The sequence below is a fragment of the Anthonomus grandis genome, chromosome 6 (genome assembly GCF_022605725.1).
Source record: "Anthonomus grandis grandis chromosome 6, icAntGran1.3, whole genome shotgun sequence".
Taxonomy (NCBI): Eukaryota; Metazoa; Arthropoda; class Insecta; order Coleoptera; family Curculionidae; genus Anthonomus; species Anthonomus grandis.
The window spans coordinates 15,341,970-15,357,182 of record NC_065551.1 but is presented as its reverse complement, the minus strand read 5'-3'; the positions used below and the strand labels follow the sequence as shown (position 1 = coordinate 15,357,182).

Here is a 15,213-nt window from a genome sequence, read left to right as displayed (position 1 = left end):
AAATAAAAAAATATGAAAGCCAACAAATTTCTTTATTTAAACAAAGTTTTAAACATGAAATTATCCCTGTCTATGATAGATGGATCTCCGCAGACATCAAAATATGCCACATGGTAGGAATTTCGTAAGGGCTGTTAAGGCCATTTCCAAATATTTTTTTTAACATGGACCATTTCTAAACCCAAGCCAAACCGAATGTCCTTGGCATACCCATCAAATTTGCCAGGAAAAGAATCTAGAGAATTCGGTTCGGTAACAATTACGTAGTGACCGATAGAAAAAAAATCTTCATTTTCTGACGAATTATCCATGTAAACTAAACTGGAACTAGAAATACTTGTGTCTGAATCCGATTCATATTTTGTTTTCTTCTTTTTTTCGATTTTCGATAAGCCGCTGGTTCCAAGCTCATTAGAATTTACAACTTCAATTGGTTCAGGCATATTATCTATTTCTGCAAGAAAATGATTAATTTCTTCTTCAGCAGCCTCCAAGGTCATCTCATCTATATTTTCCATAGAATTCAGTGTCTATAAGTTATTTTTCTTATTGTTATTTGTGTTTATTTTTTCTTTTTGATATGTTTCTGCTTTCTTGGATTGTTGTTTCTTAGTGGCCATTTTTTTTTTAGTTTTTTCAGTTTTATTAAGGCTTTCTGCTATCTTGCGATTTTGAAGATCATCCGAGTTGATACTTTTTCTAGCAGTCACCTCAATTTTCCGTCTGCGTTTTTGTTTTGGTTCAGAGCTTATTCCTCTATTTTTTTCCAAAAAATTAATAACCACATCACTTAGCCTCGCTGCTATTTCGACAGGATTCTGCTGATTTCTGTTGTAACTTGGAATTCTCTCTAACACTTGTTGTTTGTCGAGTGGGAAAATTCTACATTTTCGGAAGCCGTTTTCAATATTTTTTCCACCCTGTTTACTAACAGCCTCCCCTAGCTTTTTAAGGAGTTGAGGAAAAATGCTTTTGGAGATGGAGCCAGTATTGATGTTGTGGGTCTTGAAATTGTGTAGAATTTTCCGCCAAGCTACCTTCATGGGATGAAAATAGGCTACGTCTAGGGGTTGCGTTAAATGTGTGGAGTTGGCAGGAAGACGCAAAAATGAGATATTTTCTCGTTCGCATTTCTGAATAACTGTGGGTGAAATATGGTAGGATAAGTTGTCGTCTATAATCACTTTTTTCCCAGGAATCTTTTTTTAATTTGGGCAGAACTAGAGAAATAAACCAGTCTTCAAAACACAACGAATCAAACTGTTATATCGCGAATCATCTGGACCATTCTCTATCCAGGTTGACCATAGCTTGCCTGATTTATATACAACGTAGGGAGGAAGCACGTCGCCAGCAGCGTTACCGCAAAACATAACGGACATCGCAGATTTGCTAGTATTTAAGACCCTCTTTATATATTTGGTCTCGCGTTTGGTCAGAACTCTTTTACGACCCGAATCGTCACTTAGTTTCGTTATAGTTCCAAATACAATTTGGCGGAACGTCCTTAAGTTCTTCCTCCAAATTATTAAAATATTCAGTTATGATGTCTTCATTTATTTCGGCCCGTGATCTTTTTATGTTAGTCGCAAACCGTTGCGTTAGTGTTGAGTTTCTTAGAAGAAAAAATTTAATCCAATCTTTTCCAGGGATGTTTTATGGAAACTGCTTCACCGTTCTGCCCTTGCGGTCTAAGTAGTTTTTAACTAAATATTTAGGGTCGGTTTGGTCGATGAAGAACCCATAATGAGAAAGAGTGCAAATATGTGAAGTAAATGCATCTTCTTCAATTTTTGTAAAAACCGGCTAACCTATAAAACTACCTTGTAAAAACCTACAAACCTATTGATTTTGTATGTCTATTTTTAATTTTATTTTTTATTAATTAAAATTAAAAAGTTTTTTAAATTGTAGGGCAGCCTTTCTCTGAGAATGTTCTCCGTTTTTTACTGCTTCTGCTGCTCTATTTAAAGTCTCTTTGGTGTAGTTAACATTTCCTACAACTCCTAGCACCGGCTGTGCGTTTGTAGGTCGAAGGCATAATTTACCTAAAAAAAAAAGCCATGCCATAAAACGTAAAATATTATTATCAGATAGGTAGGTATTTAAAGAAAATTTAAGCTCTAGATAGGCTTTACCTACGACTAACTTAGTTTAAAATATTAGAAACTCACCTCTTGGTTATTAAACACAATAAACAGGTATTCTTTTAATTTAGCCAAAGTGACCCGAAAATTGTACTAAACGGCACGCTGTCTAATAAAAGACTAAAATAAAACCCGCGTGTTATTCAATTGCTTTTTTTGATGCTTTTTGAACATAAAAATAGAGCAAAGAGTAGACTTAGTCTATAGGCAACCCGAAATACATTTATGAACTTACGCTGCAGGACAAATTATATGACCTTCAAAATTTAAATATTTTGCTCGTCATATAAAATATTTTTTGTGTGAAATGGAAGAAGAATGTGTTACTTCGTCATATATGTAGGTTTATGTATACATTTAATAATTTTTTCAGTTAATTTTGTTATATTTATTTTTACAAAAAAAACACTATTTTAATCTTTTTCCTTGTTTTGTCACCCCCGTGAGTCAAAGTCCCCCGACTTTACGTATCATATTAAAGAGTTTGGGATCTAAATAGCTGATAAATCTTTGGTTTATACTCGTACTTCTCTTTGATAGAGGTATGTTTAGCAATTGGATCGTTAATAGCTGGTAGTTATGTCTTACAATATTACTTTTTGATTTTGGAGTTGAGTATATAAAGTTGCTTACCTCCATTATATATAAAGATCACAAATCTCTGGTAAGTAGAGTAGGGAACTGGAATATAATCTAGGTTTCTTTAAAACTATTTTAACTATATAATTTTGAACTATTTGAAGTGGCTGAAGGTTACTTGTATACATTCCTTTCCAGACCTAAATAACATATCTTAAAATGGACTTAACCAGAGTTTTATAAACCATTATCAAAAGTTTTTTTATTAAATATCTCTTTCAAGATGTAAAATTTGTAAATTAAATATCGCATTTTTTTTTTGTTATATATTGCATATGAAGATCCCATTTAAGATGTGAGTCAATTATTACCCCCAAATATTTAATTGACTTTGTTTATTTTAAAATTTCTCTACCTTTATTGAAAACTATTTCATGAAACTCTGGCTTGCTTCAGTAATTGAAAAGGGAACATACATTGATTTTTTCTTATTATCTGTAAGTTTAAGACTATCCAAAATGTTCTTTAACTTTATGAAACCCAACTTAACTTTTTCTTTTGCAGCGTCTCATGTCTCTCCAGAAAAAGTAGCCAACACGGTGGCTACCACGGAGGCGTCTGCATAGGCAATAATTGTTCCATCAATTTCAGCATCAAACAAATAATTTACATAGATATTAAAAAACCGAGGTCCTATAACAGTTCCCTGCGGAACCCCATACTTCACGACAAGCGGATCACTTAATGTGTTTTCTATCCTGGCACGCTGTGTACGGTCCAGCAAATAATTCTTAAAGACATCCAACACTTTCCCCCTGATCCCATACTGTTCCAAAATTTGAAGGAGCACTGGATGGGAGACAGTGTCGAATGCCTTAGCCAAGTTTAGCAACAAAGCTATACACTTTTGCCTTTATCAAGGAAATCAACAACTGTGCTCGTTAACTTGTACATAGCGTCAGACGTGCTTAGACTCTGCCTAAAACCATATTGATTTGAAGATAGAATGTTATTTGATTCAAGAAACCTAATTAACCGGACTTTAAGACATTTCTCAAATACTTTTGCAATATTAGAAATCACACTTATTGATCTATAATGGTCTATGATTTCCCTATGACCTGCCTTAGGTACTGGCGCTACTACAGATTCTTTAAATTCTTGAGGTACTCTACCAGACTTAAATATTAAATTAATAATATGTAAAGTCGAAATTATACCCATTTGTAATGACGTCATTTTTGTTAATCTTTGTTTAGCATATTCCAAGCAGCGGCGACAACAAACTTTTGAAAAAAATTGGTGTCTGATGATTATTCATTTTTATATACTAGGTTATGTGACATATCCGTCACTGTCAATCAAAAATATTGGTTTGTCAACTTGTTCTTGAAAGTTATTTCGAAAAGTGTTAGATAATGCCTAAAAAGATATAATAGGTATAATGAACAATCGCAGCTGATGATTTTAAATATATTGGCTTTTTTTCAACTGGAAAAGGAACAAGTCCGAAACGGCATTGCACTTCAAATTGAGAATGTGATAGAGCGAGCCGCAGATGCAACAAAATTGAGCACAACAACGATCGCAAATATAAAGAAGAATGGGATAAAATCAGATCAGGATTACGCAGCCCGTATATCTTCCAAGCAAAAGACAGAAAAAGCCAAAATTACAACATATTTGAAACATAGAATTTGGGACACAATTTATTCTATGTACGCCAGAAAACAATATGTAATATTGGCAACAATAAGAGAAAAGTTCAAGGAAGAAATTGAATATTTTGAGTTTTCCATTGACTCCTTAAGAAGATGGATCAATAGTATAGGCTTCAAGTGGAAAAAATCAAATAACAGAAAATATTTGATGGACTTGCCATATATTGTTCATAAAAGAATCAATTTTTTAAGGGAGTATATCAAAAATAGAAATGTAGGTCTGGAAGGTTTTACTCCAGTTTTCATTGAAGAGACGTGGATTTTTAGCAAGGGATCATTTCGTAGTAGCTGGCAAGATGACACCAAGCACACGGATTCAAGCAAAAACAGTGAAGGTAAAAATGATCTGGTTATCTTTTTAGATTTTTTTTTGAATAAAAACTATTGTCCTTGTAAGGGCCCATAATTTCTAACTTCATAATTTCATCTGTTTCATAGTTTCATATAATTTCTCTCTAAGACAATATGAGGGAATTTAACTCCATACACTACTCGTATGTGCACGGAACATTACTTATTAATTATATTAAATTTATGTTCTGGAAGAATGATTTCTAAAAGAAGAGAATTGAATTATCTTTTATTTTTAAGGTCATCGTTATATCGTGGTCCACGTCGGAACCAAAGATGGCTTCATCAAGGGTACAAATTTAATATTCAAGAGTGGATTAAAGACGGGAGATTATCATGACAATATGAACAGGAAAAACTTCGAAAACTGGTTTAAAACTCAGCTGGTTCCAAATCTTCCACCAAAGTCATTTATAATCATGGACAATGCAAGTTACCATTCTGGTTTATTAGAAGAAATCCCGAGAAAATCTTGGACAAAGCAGAGACTCACCGAATGGTTGAAGAAAAAGAATATTGGCTTTCCAAAAAAAGCCATGAAAGATAAAATATGCTGCAACTGCCCTAGTGAAAAAAGTACTTCCTTGATGAATATATTAAACCTTTAGGACACAAAATTTTGCGACTGCCACCATATCATTGCCAGTTTAATGCAATTGAAATGGTATGGTCGGAAAGTAAACGAAAATATGATCAATATATTTCCAATTTTAAGCGGTCACCTTCAGAAGTTCTGACTACATGGGAAAGGGTAATAAACGAAATTTCTCTAGATCATTGGCAAAAATATGTTTTTCATACAGAAAAGGTAATTGAAAAGGCTTGGGAGGCAATACGAGTGTGTGATGCCTATGACATTTTGCCACTTGTGATTACGACTGACGAAGACGACGATGACGAAGACAATATCTCTAATTTCAGTTCTCACTCTAACAATACTGACGAGATTGATTAAGCTTTTTTTGTTCTAGCAAATGCTAAAGTTTCTAACCTAATATTGATTGGCAAAAATATCTCTGCCATACGTTTTTTCTCACCTGGATGACGTAACTACAAATGGGTATAATTTCGACTTTACAAGACGTCCTTTAACATGCATATGCAGACTTTTAAGTACTTTAATTGAAATCTTATCTGCTCCTGAAGAGCAGTTATTCTTTAAACTGTTAATACACATAACAATTTTATTTTAATTAACAGGAGTCAGATACATAAAGGACAGTACATTTTTTCTACTAATATGAGGTGTATGGGGATTTTGAATATTCTGTGCCATCTTTTTACCAATATTTACAAAAAAATCATTGCAAAAATTTCTTTTTTTTTTGTTATAATAGTCCTATTTGCTTTTATTTGCTTAATGCTTGATTTAGTTACAGTTTTATTTGTAGCCTCCGAAATTAATTTATAGGTTTTTCTCATGTCTTTTGCGCAATTTGTTATTTTCTCGTGATAAAAATTATGTTTTATGGCCCTGATTAAGTTATTTAATTTGTTTCTGTATTTTTTGTATTCAATTATTTTTCCGAGATCATTATTATATTTAAGTACTTTCTTCAGTTTGTCACGGTTTTTTATAGAATTAATAATTGCGGTCGTAATCGTAAGCTTTAGTTTTTTTGTTTTTTTTATAACCATTTATCTTTTTTTCTGATAATTTTAATATGTTCTGTATATTCTTCAAAAAACAGTCTGTGGCATTATCGAGAATAGGCTCAGCTATAACATTTTCCCAATTTACCTCTGCGGCAAGAGAGAATAGCTTTTGAAAATTGATTATAGTTTCCCCTTAACTTTCCGCTGATCCACCTTCACTGATGCATCCTATTGTTTGAGCAACAGGAATGTGCAGTTAATTTAAAATATTATTTAGTGAACTTTCCTACCAGTCAATGTCAATAGGTACTTAAATCAGTTAAAATTTATTGCGATAATTTATGTATTATTGTTAGTAACTATGATATACAGCCTTAGGCAAAGAATTAAAATGATTTTGGCGAGCAAGGAAGGTGCTCAAGTAGAGATTTTTGGAACATTCGTTGTAAAACCCTCTAATTTTCTACCTACACTTCTAACTGGAATATCACATCAAACCGTATGATAAGCATTAAAGTTACATAGACATCATCATTACAAGTCACAAATTTTACAGGAAATTTATAAGGATGATTTTGAAGAATAGAGTTTTGCGAAACCATGTCCAAGATAATAAATACTCGTGAAATTTTGATAACCAAAATTTGCTTCAGTGATGAATGTACCTTTTTCCTAGGCGGCCATGTCAATAAACAAAGTTGTCAATACTGGAGTAACAATCCCCATATTTTTAGAAAGGGTGCTACACAGTGACACACTGGAAGAAGACTTCCAGTGTGTCAACTGGAGAGCTCTACTTACACCTACTTAAAGTTGTAATAATATACGTTACAGAAATAATGTCTAATAATAAGTAATTTGTAATGTTTAAATAACCCTAACTTGGCAACGCAGCACTCAAATTTAAAAAATAAGGAGCCAAAATATAGGGAATAAAAAGTTCTTTCAAATGGTGTATCATTGAATATCTTTTGCCATTTAAGATTTTCGAGAGGAAGATTTTGGGGGGTAGGAGGTTGAAAGAGGCAAACTGATTTCTATATAAAAATTGTTTCTCCTCGAGAATAAAATTGACGTGTCTTTATTTTATAAAAATCTAACTAGTTTCAAGGTAATAGGGGTGGGAAGTTTTCAAATGAATACCCTGTATATTTAATTGTATTAGCTGTATTTTTAGGATTTAATAATTTTTTTTAAAATAAGAACCTCAAGAATTACTCCTTTTTTAAATCTCTTGAAAAGAATTTCAGAGAAAGAAAGAAAATAATTTAGTCAATTTAAAACAGATCTGAAAAGAATGTTAGCAGAGAAATTCCGCTTCATTTTTTAATTGTTTTTGGTATTCTTTTATGCAATGATGATTTATTTATTTTAAACCATAATAATCTTTAGAAAAGCGGTTTTGTTTTAACATTTAACTTTTTTGCTACTTTTTTCCTGTTTAAATATTTTAAATCTAATTAAAAGTTTATTTTTAAAGGCTTAAATTATTTGTTTACTTTTTTGAAGTCTCCTTATTAAAAATAATAAAAAATTAATTATCAATAATTAATCTACTAAATAGCATCTTAGAATTTAGCTTCACAATATGGCAACTATGTAGCTCTTTGATTGACGTATGTCAAAAAATTAATCAGCAGTGTCAATTAAAAACCTCAGCGTTTAAAATTAAGGGGAACAAACTAATAAATAACTGTAATAGAAAAGCAGGGCTTTATTTATTCTATATCTCAATATAAATTTACTTAAGTCCGTGACGATACCTTACAATATTTTGAATTATTGTCTCCATAAGTGAATTGCATATGAATGGCGTCGTTATATACAGTGACCGCCTAAAGATCCGCATAAATTCGATAAAAATTAGAGACATGATTTTTTGAAAAAATGCTCGGACCCGTCGATTTTTATTTTAAGTTGCGCATTATTTCACATAAATTTTTGTATACAGGGTGGAACAAAAAAAGATATGACGTCATCGGCAATTTTTTTAAATGGAATGCTATATTTTTTATTGCATTTATGAAATAAAGGCAAAATTCCAAGCAAGTTTCGTATAACACACCTTATCTCAAAACTCAACTGTTTCAGAAATATTTACATTTAACCAACAAGAAAGCAAGTAAGTACGTCTATTTACAAATTAAGATAAAATGGAGGATAAAATGTTGTAAACTGTGAAAACTTTTATTAATGTATCAAGTGTTCAAACTGATCCCCATTTACTTCTTGGCAGAAAGCAAGACGGTTTACAAATTCATGTAAAACGCTATCAATTATTTCGGGTGATATACGTCTAATTTCATATCTAATTCTATTTTTCAAATCTTCTACGTTGTTTGGCTTCTCAATATAAACTTTACTTCTCAGGTACCCTCATAGAAAATAGTCGTAGGGATTTAGGTCTGGTGACCTGGCCGGCCACTCTATTGGCCCTCTTCATCCTATCCATCTTCCTGGGAACACTGTATCCGAGTAATTACGGACATCTCGAAAGAAATGTGGCAGTGCGCCGTCTTGCTGAAACCATAAATTATCTGTCGGGATAGCAGGGTGTTATTTGTCTGGGTATAGGGCAGCCAAAGCAGGGATAAGATCTTCTTGAAGAAAATTCAAATAGCGTTGTCCTATTAAGTTTTTTTCGAAAAAGTATGGCCCTATTACTTTATTTTCCACGATACCAGCCCAAACATTAATAGATTTACGGTACTGTGTATGAGCCTCAGTACCCAGTGTAGATTTGACACTGACCAGTACCGACAATTTTGCCGATTTATGACACCATTTAAACAAAAAGTTGCTTCATCCGAAAACAAAACTCGTAACACAAGCTGACGGTTATTATTGCAAATGTTTATCATTTGCTCGCAAAATTGGTTTCTTCAATCAGGATCGTCCTCATTTAATTCGTGTATTAGTCTAATTTTATAAGGGTGGTATTCATTTGCTTTTAAGATGCGTCTTACTTATTGACGTTCCGGCTATATTATTATCAACTGAAATTTGTGAAGTTGCATTGTTTAGATTTTCTTCGACGGAGAGCAGAACGTTTAATTTTGTTTCTTTAGAAATTTTTGGACGACCCGATCTTGGAAAATCCCTAACATGACCTGAAGTTATGAATTTGTGCTCTATTTGTGAGAAATAGGATGGCTTGGGTATTTGGCATTAAACAGTTCACTTACTTCTTTTTGCGTGCGCACTAGATCTCTGTACCCTAGCATCATCAAAATTTTAATTCGTTGGGTTTCCGTTAAATTAGCCATAATTTATTCTGATAAAAACTATTAATTTTCGAACTGACAGTGACATTTGAAAATGGAGATTCTTTACAAGTGCAAGCATGGAAATAAAAACAATTGCCAGTGTTTATAACAATGTTTTTATCCTCGATTTTACCTTAATTTGTAAATAGACGTACTTATTTGTTTTCTTGTTATTTAAAGGTAAATATTTCGGAAACAGTTGAGTTTTGAGATAAGATGTGTTATGCGAAACTTGCTTGGAATTTCGCTTATATTTCATAAATGCAATAAAAAATATAGCATTCCGTTAAAAAAATTATCGATGACGTCATATCTTTTTTTGTTCCACCCTGTATACAAAAATTTATGTGAAATAATGCGCAACTTAAAATAAAAATCGACGGGTCCGAGCATTTTTTCAAAAAATCATGTCTCTAATTTTTATCGAATTTATGCGGAACTTTAGGCTGTCACTGTATACATATATACATACATTTCCGGTTTTCTGGATAAACAGGAGTTTATCCAAGAATTTTTTTATTTTAACATATGGATTTAAGGTACCCTTTCAAAAAATACCAAATCCACAAATCGTTGGGTCTTAATTTGCTTAATCACCAATTGTTCATATCATTGTAGATTTTGAAATTGGTGTGCGGTCTTGTAATGTTGTATTGAAAAGATCTTGGGTTTCTTGGTTATATTTGTCTTTCCCCCTTAAAAAGTGATAGACTTATCAAAATATAATTAAAACTAATTTATAAATTAATTCAAGTGTTTAATAAGCAATCAGAAATATGACATTTAAAAAAGTTATAAAATTAAGTTTTAAGAGTAATTAATAACATTTTTATTGATAAAGTACTTTTTTATACTATCATATGTTACATAAAGTTGTGTTCAAATTTTGCGAAGGATCGGAAAAAGCCTAAAAAAATTAGCCCTTTAATTTAAAAAAAGGTAACTTTGGTCTTTACTGCTGTTACTAATGCCTCCTTTATATGCAAAGTTATCTTCCTAATGTAGATCTAAAAGAGATCTATAATTTTTATTTAGGACATTTTTTGATAAGTGCACCTTCACGAATTATTAAGGAGGTCTAGGAATTTTTTGACACACAGTATATTTTATTCTCACTTAGCTTTGAATGGCTTTATGCAATTTTAGTAGAGCCATCTAGGAATAACGCATAAAGAAATCAATGAAATCAAAAATAAAATACAGGAATCTACCCTTAGTATTGATTGTTTTTATATTAGGGCCCACTTGATCAAAAAGGTATCGCTACTAAGAGAAATATTGTAAATGGAATTTAAAAATTAAATATATCTTTATTTTTATTATTAAAATATTCAGGCATTTTTTGCATCTATTTTGAAAAATTATTGTCCAAAAACCTTGTATAAAAACAATTCTTACAAGAATTATAGAAAAGTCATTGAAACTTATCTGATATGAGATGCCCATAGAGAAAATATGCATATTATATTTTACTATATACATTTGATAGAGTAAGATAGAACATGCTTTCATACTGATTATCATAATTCATACTGAATACCGAAACAATAAGTGTAAATCAAGACAATTTAATTTCAAATCAACGCACTTCGGGCGGATAAAAATTATACAGAGAGCAGTACAAAAGCCAAAGCTTGACCTTCTTGAGTGCGAACCGCAAACCATTTGCCTTATCAGCCACTTTTAATCAATAGCTAACCGTACTATTGTCAATATATTTTTTTTAATTAAAAGAACTTCAGGTACTGTTACGACCGTTTGGAATATAGCTGAATGGATGGAGGGCCTCCAATAATTGACCTCTTTAATTTCCTTCTCTAGATTGATTTTTGCAATTAAATGTTCTCTTTGGCCCCACACTGTATTTAATATTTAATATCTCTTGGCATTGGTAAGTAATATATTATCCTTAGGGTATTTTTAAGCCTTTTGTCGTAACTTGTTATAGAAGTAGCTTCACGGAAGAAGCGGTTTAAGGTTTTCGCGTTGATGCCCCAAAGGTACACGCCCACTTGCTCCTGATTTATGCGACAACTGTTCGACTACAAATTACAGGAAGGCCGACGGAGGCCTTTTTTCGCTTCTTGTTGTTGTTTTGCCTTAAACAATCGTTTCTTCGCCATTTAAACGGTATCTCTTGCCTTTCTAACTGTAAAAGTATTTTTATAGGTATTATTATTAAATTATATTATTTATATTTGCATGCTTCGTCTAACTAATAACTAGGCAGTTATAGTATTTATTGGGGTATTTTTGGATAAAGTTATTCTTCTCAGATCTAAAAATGACAAAGATTAGCTGTAAAATGGCATCAAACTTTTGAGCCTGTGTAACCCGCATATAAGCTTTTTAACATCAATTTTGAAGCTATTTGGAACAAATAATTACAATTTTAGGAAGCTTCAGGATTTCGACGATATATTTGGGCATTCCAAAGTTATCTTATAATTCTTACAAGGCCTAAATGAGGCTAAATATTTAAGTTTTAATAATCTGCTATTGTCATGGGCCGGTATGATCATTATACAGCTACGTGGTTGTTCAAAGCAATCCAGATTCTTAAAAGTTCTCTTTACTTCAATTATCATTCTACTTCACTTACTAGAAGTGATCTTCATATTACATTCCATAATTCTCCAGGAACATTTGCCAATATATCCTACATTCAGCTATTTCAGAGAAAATTAAATTCCATCCAAATGACTTAAGGAAAACTCTACGTTATTTAAATCAGAAAATTCAATGCCAGGACTTCTTTGGAGTACTTTGCTATTATTTAGTGATTTCTCAAGGCCTTAAACACATCTCTATATTACTTTCTATAATATACTAATAACATGAAACAGTGGAATTAACATAGAGCTGCTTGAAAGCAGTTTAAAGTCATTCAAATTATTCGAAGAAAATTCTACTTCATTTACATGACATAGAGCAATGCAATCAATATTGAGCTGCTTGAAAGTAGCTTAAAGCTATCCAAAATCCTCTATCTAAGACGGAAACTCTACTTTATTGAAATTAAATAATTTAATTCTAGGAGTTTTCTAAAGTATTATGTCTGCTATAGGTAGTTTAGGAATAACTAAAGGCCTAAAATAGATCTCTATTATACTTTCTATAATGTACTAGTAACATAAAGCAATGGAATTAACATTGAGCTGCTTAAAACTGGTTTAGTGCCATCCAAATTCTTCGAAGGATACTCTGCTTCACTTGAAGTAACTAAGAATTTCAATATCAAGAAATTCTAAAGTATTTTGGTATAGTCTAGTGATTCCTTAGAGGCCTAAAATGGATCCTGGAAGACCTCTCTATTTTGTTTAAATCAAAAATTTCCATTTCAAGAGGTTTCTGGTATAATCTAATGACTCTTAAAGGCCTAAAATGGATCTCTACTCTATTTAATTCATCAATATCATAAACCACTAAACTCAACAATGAGTTACTTGTAAGTAACCACCAACCTTGTAAGTCATCCAAAATCCTAGAGAGAAACTCTACTTGATTGGAAAAAAAATCTAAGTAATAAGTATTCTGCTACAGGTCAGTGATTCTAAGACCTACAATAAATCACTATAATATATTTTACAATTGACTAATAACATGTGTCAGCATATTTTATATCGAGCTGCTTCAGAACAGTTCAAACCCATCTAAATTACTAGAAAAAAAACTCTACGTCACTTGAATCGGAAAATTCGATGTCAAAACGTTTCTGAAGTATTCTGCAATACAAGTCTAATGATTCCTAAAGGCCTAAAATAGATTTCTTTTAGTCACATAAAGAAATGAAATCAACATTGAGCTGCTTGAAAGCAGTTTTATGTCAACCAAATTGCTTGAAGAAATCTCTTAAATTAAGAAAATTAGTATCAGGAGATTTCTAGAGTAGTCTGGTACAGGGATTCCATAATTGCCTAAAATGTATCACTATATTGATTTTTATAATTTAATAGTAGCATGCATAACAGTATATTTTTTATTAAACTGCTTCAGAACAAATCAAATCCAATTTCCTAGAACAAAACTGTACTTCACTTTAATTAAAAATGTTAATTTCAGGCGATTTCTAGAATGATCTAGATGAAATGATCGAGAAGGGGGTTGGGCTTTACTTGAGTGAGTCTCTTAACCTTGAAGTTATAATTTACGAGTGTAAACATTTCATAGAGCATGTTTAGGTGATAATTTCTCTGTCTGATCAGTTTTTAGTAGTGGGTAATATACAGTGCATCCCAAAAGTTATGTCTAAATTCATTTAAAATTCAGGGGTGTGTTCGAAAAAAAAAACGCTCGGGCCCATCGATTTTTATTTCAAGTTGCGCATTTTTGTACGTGAAGTTTGTATATACAGGGTTGCTCGAAAATAAATTACCACCATCAACTTTATTTTTTTCAAATGAAAGCACCTTTTTTTATTTCATCTTTGAATTTCGCGTGGAATTCTACGTATGTTTCATGCATCATATCCTATACCTAAAGTCAACAGTTATCGAAAAAAAGACGATTCATGTAGGAAATAAGAAGAGAACAAAAATTAAGTTAAATGTTCAAAATGGTTGCCATTCACGACTTGACAATATCCAAGAGCAGAGCGTGCACAGTGGCAGCATAGTGCGGAGAAGCGCCATCTTGCTGGAAAATTAGTTCTTCGTCAGGATAGTCTGGGTCCAATGGATATGGAAATTAAGCTAGTAATGCTGGAACTAATTCAAATTGGAAAAAATCGAGATACACTTGTCCCGTTAAAGTCTGTTCAAAGAAAAAGGGACCTATTACTCTTCCGCGCACTATTCCACACCACACATTTAGTTTTTAAGGATACTGGGTGTTTATCTCCATCATCCAATGCGGATTTTCTGTTGCCCAATATCGACAATTTTGTCTGTTCACACTACCATTCAAACAGAACGTGGCTTCATCGGAAAAAATAATATTTGTTACTAAATTATTATTTAGATTTCACATGTTTTGTAAGCGTTCACAACACTCATTTCGCCTATCGTAATCGTCATCAAATAACTCTTGCACAGGAATAACTTTGGTATTTGTGCTTTTTAACTATTCGGTGAACTATAGATTTCGCCATGTATAAATTTGCCCCAATTTGCGACAGAGGAGTGCATGGATTTTTTTTCAAAGAAACCAAAACGTCAAGTTGTTCATTTTCATCTCAAGCAGGATGACCAGATGTCGGCAGATCTCTAACATGACCGAATTCTCTAAATTTAGCCTCTATACTACTCACCACCTTTTGACATATCGAAGGATGATTAGGATGGATTTCATTGAATAATTGAGCAGCTTCTCTTTGAGTACGTGTTCTATCACCAAACCCAACCATGCACAGAATTTCTATTTTTTTCTCGTTCCGTTAACTTAACCATTATGAAAACCGCAACTTTGCTCGTACACCTCACACTTGACAATATCTGTTTGGCGTACAACTGTAATAGAGTTAAAAAAAAACATCTTGTCGAACTTGCATTGTCTTATTTATTTAATGTAACACGATGTTTCGGTTGGTAAGTATCTCCAACCGTTATCAAGTGT

The 15,213-nt window shown here is 32.3% G+C and overlaps 2 protein-coding genes across 4 annotated transcripts in view; both read left to right on the top strand.

Moving 5' to 3' along the window:
* Positions 1-15,213, top strand: part of LOC126737677 (putative protein TPRXL) — a 283,568-nt gene that overhangs the window by 39,178 nt on the left and 229,177 nt on the right. The gene's annotated exons all lie outside the window — the stretch shown is intronic.
* LOC126737680 (uncharacterized) lies at positions 4,107-7,591 on the top strand. Of its 2 annotated transcripts, XR_007661074.1 has the most exons (3): positions 4,107-4,782; positions 5,039-6,893; positions 6,951-7,591. XR_007661074.1 is itself a non-coding variant. In XM_050442677.1 (2 exons), exons 1-2 carry the CDS (start codon positions 4,188-4,190, stop codon positions 5,404-5,406), a joined length of 963 nt encoding a protein of 320 aa, XP_050298634.1. In that variant the 5' UTR covers positions 4,107-4,187; the 3' UTR covers positions 5,407-7,591. The 2 variants fall into 2 exon arrangements, 1 of the variants encoding a protein (XP_050298634.1); XM_050442677.1 differs by having other exon boundaries at positions 5,039-7,591.

Coding starts and splice junctions, on each gene's coding strand:
- LOC126737680 (XM_050442677.1), top strand. CDS start 4,188: ATGATTTTAAATATATTGGCTTTTTTTCAACTGGAAAAGGAACAAGTC. Junction 4,783..5,038: donor TTCAAGCAAAAACAGTGAAG/GTAAAAATGATC, acceptor TTTATTTTTAAG/GTCATCGTTATATCGTGGTC.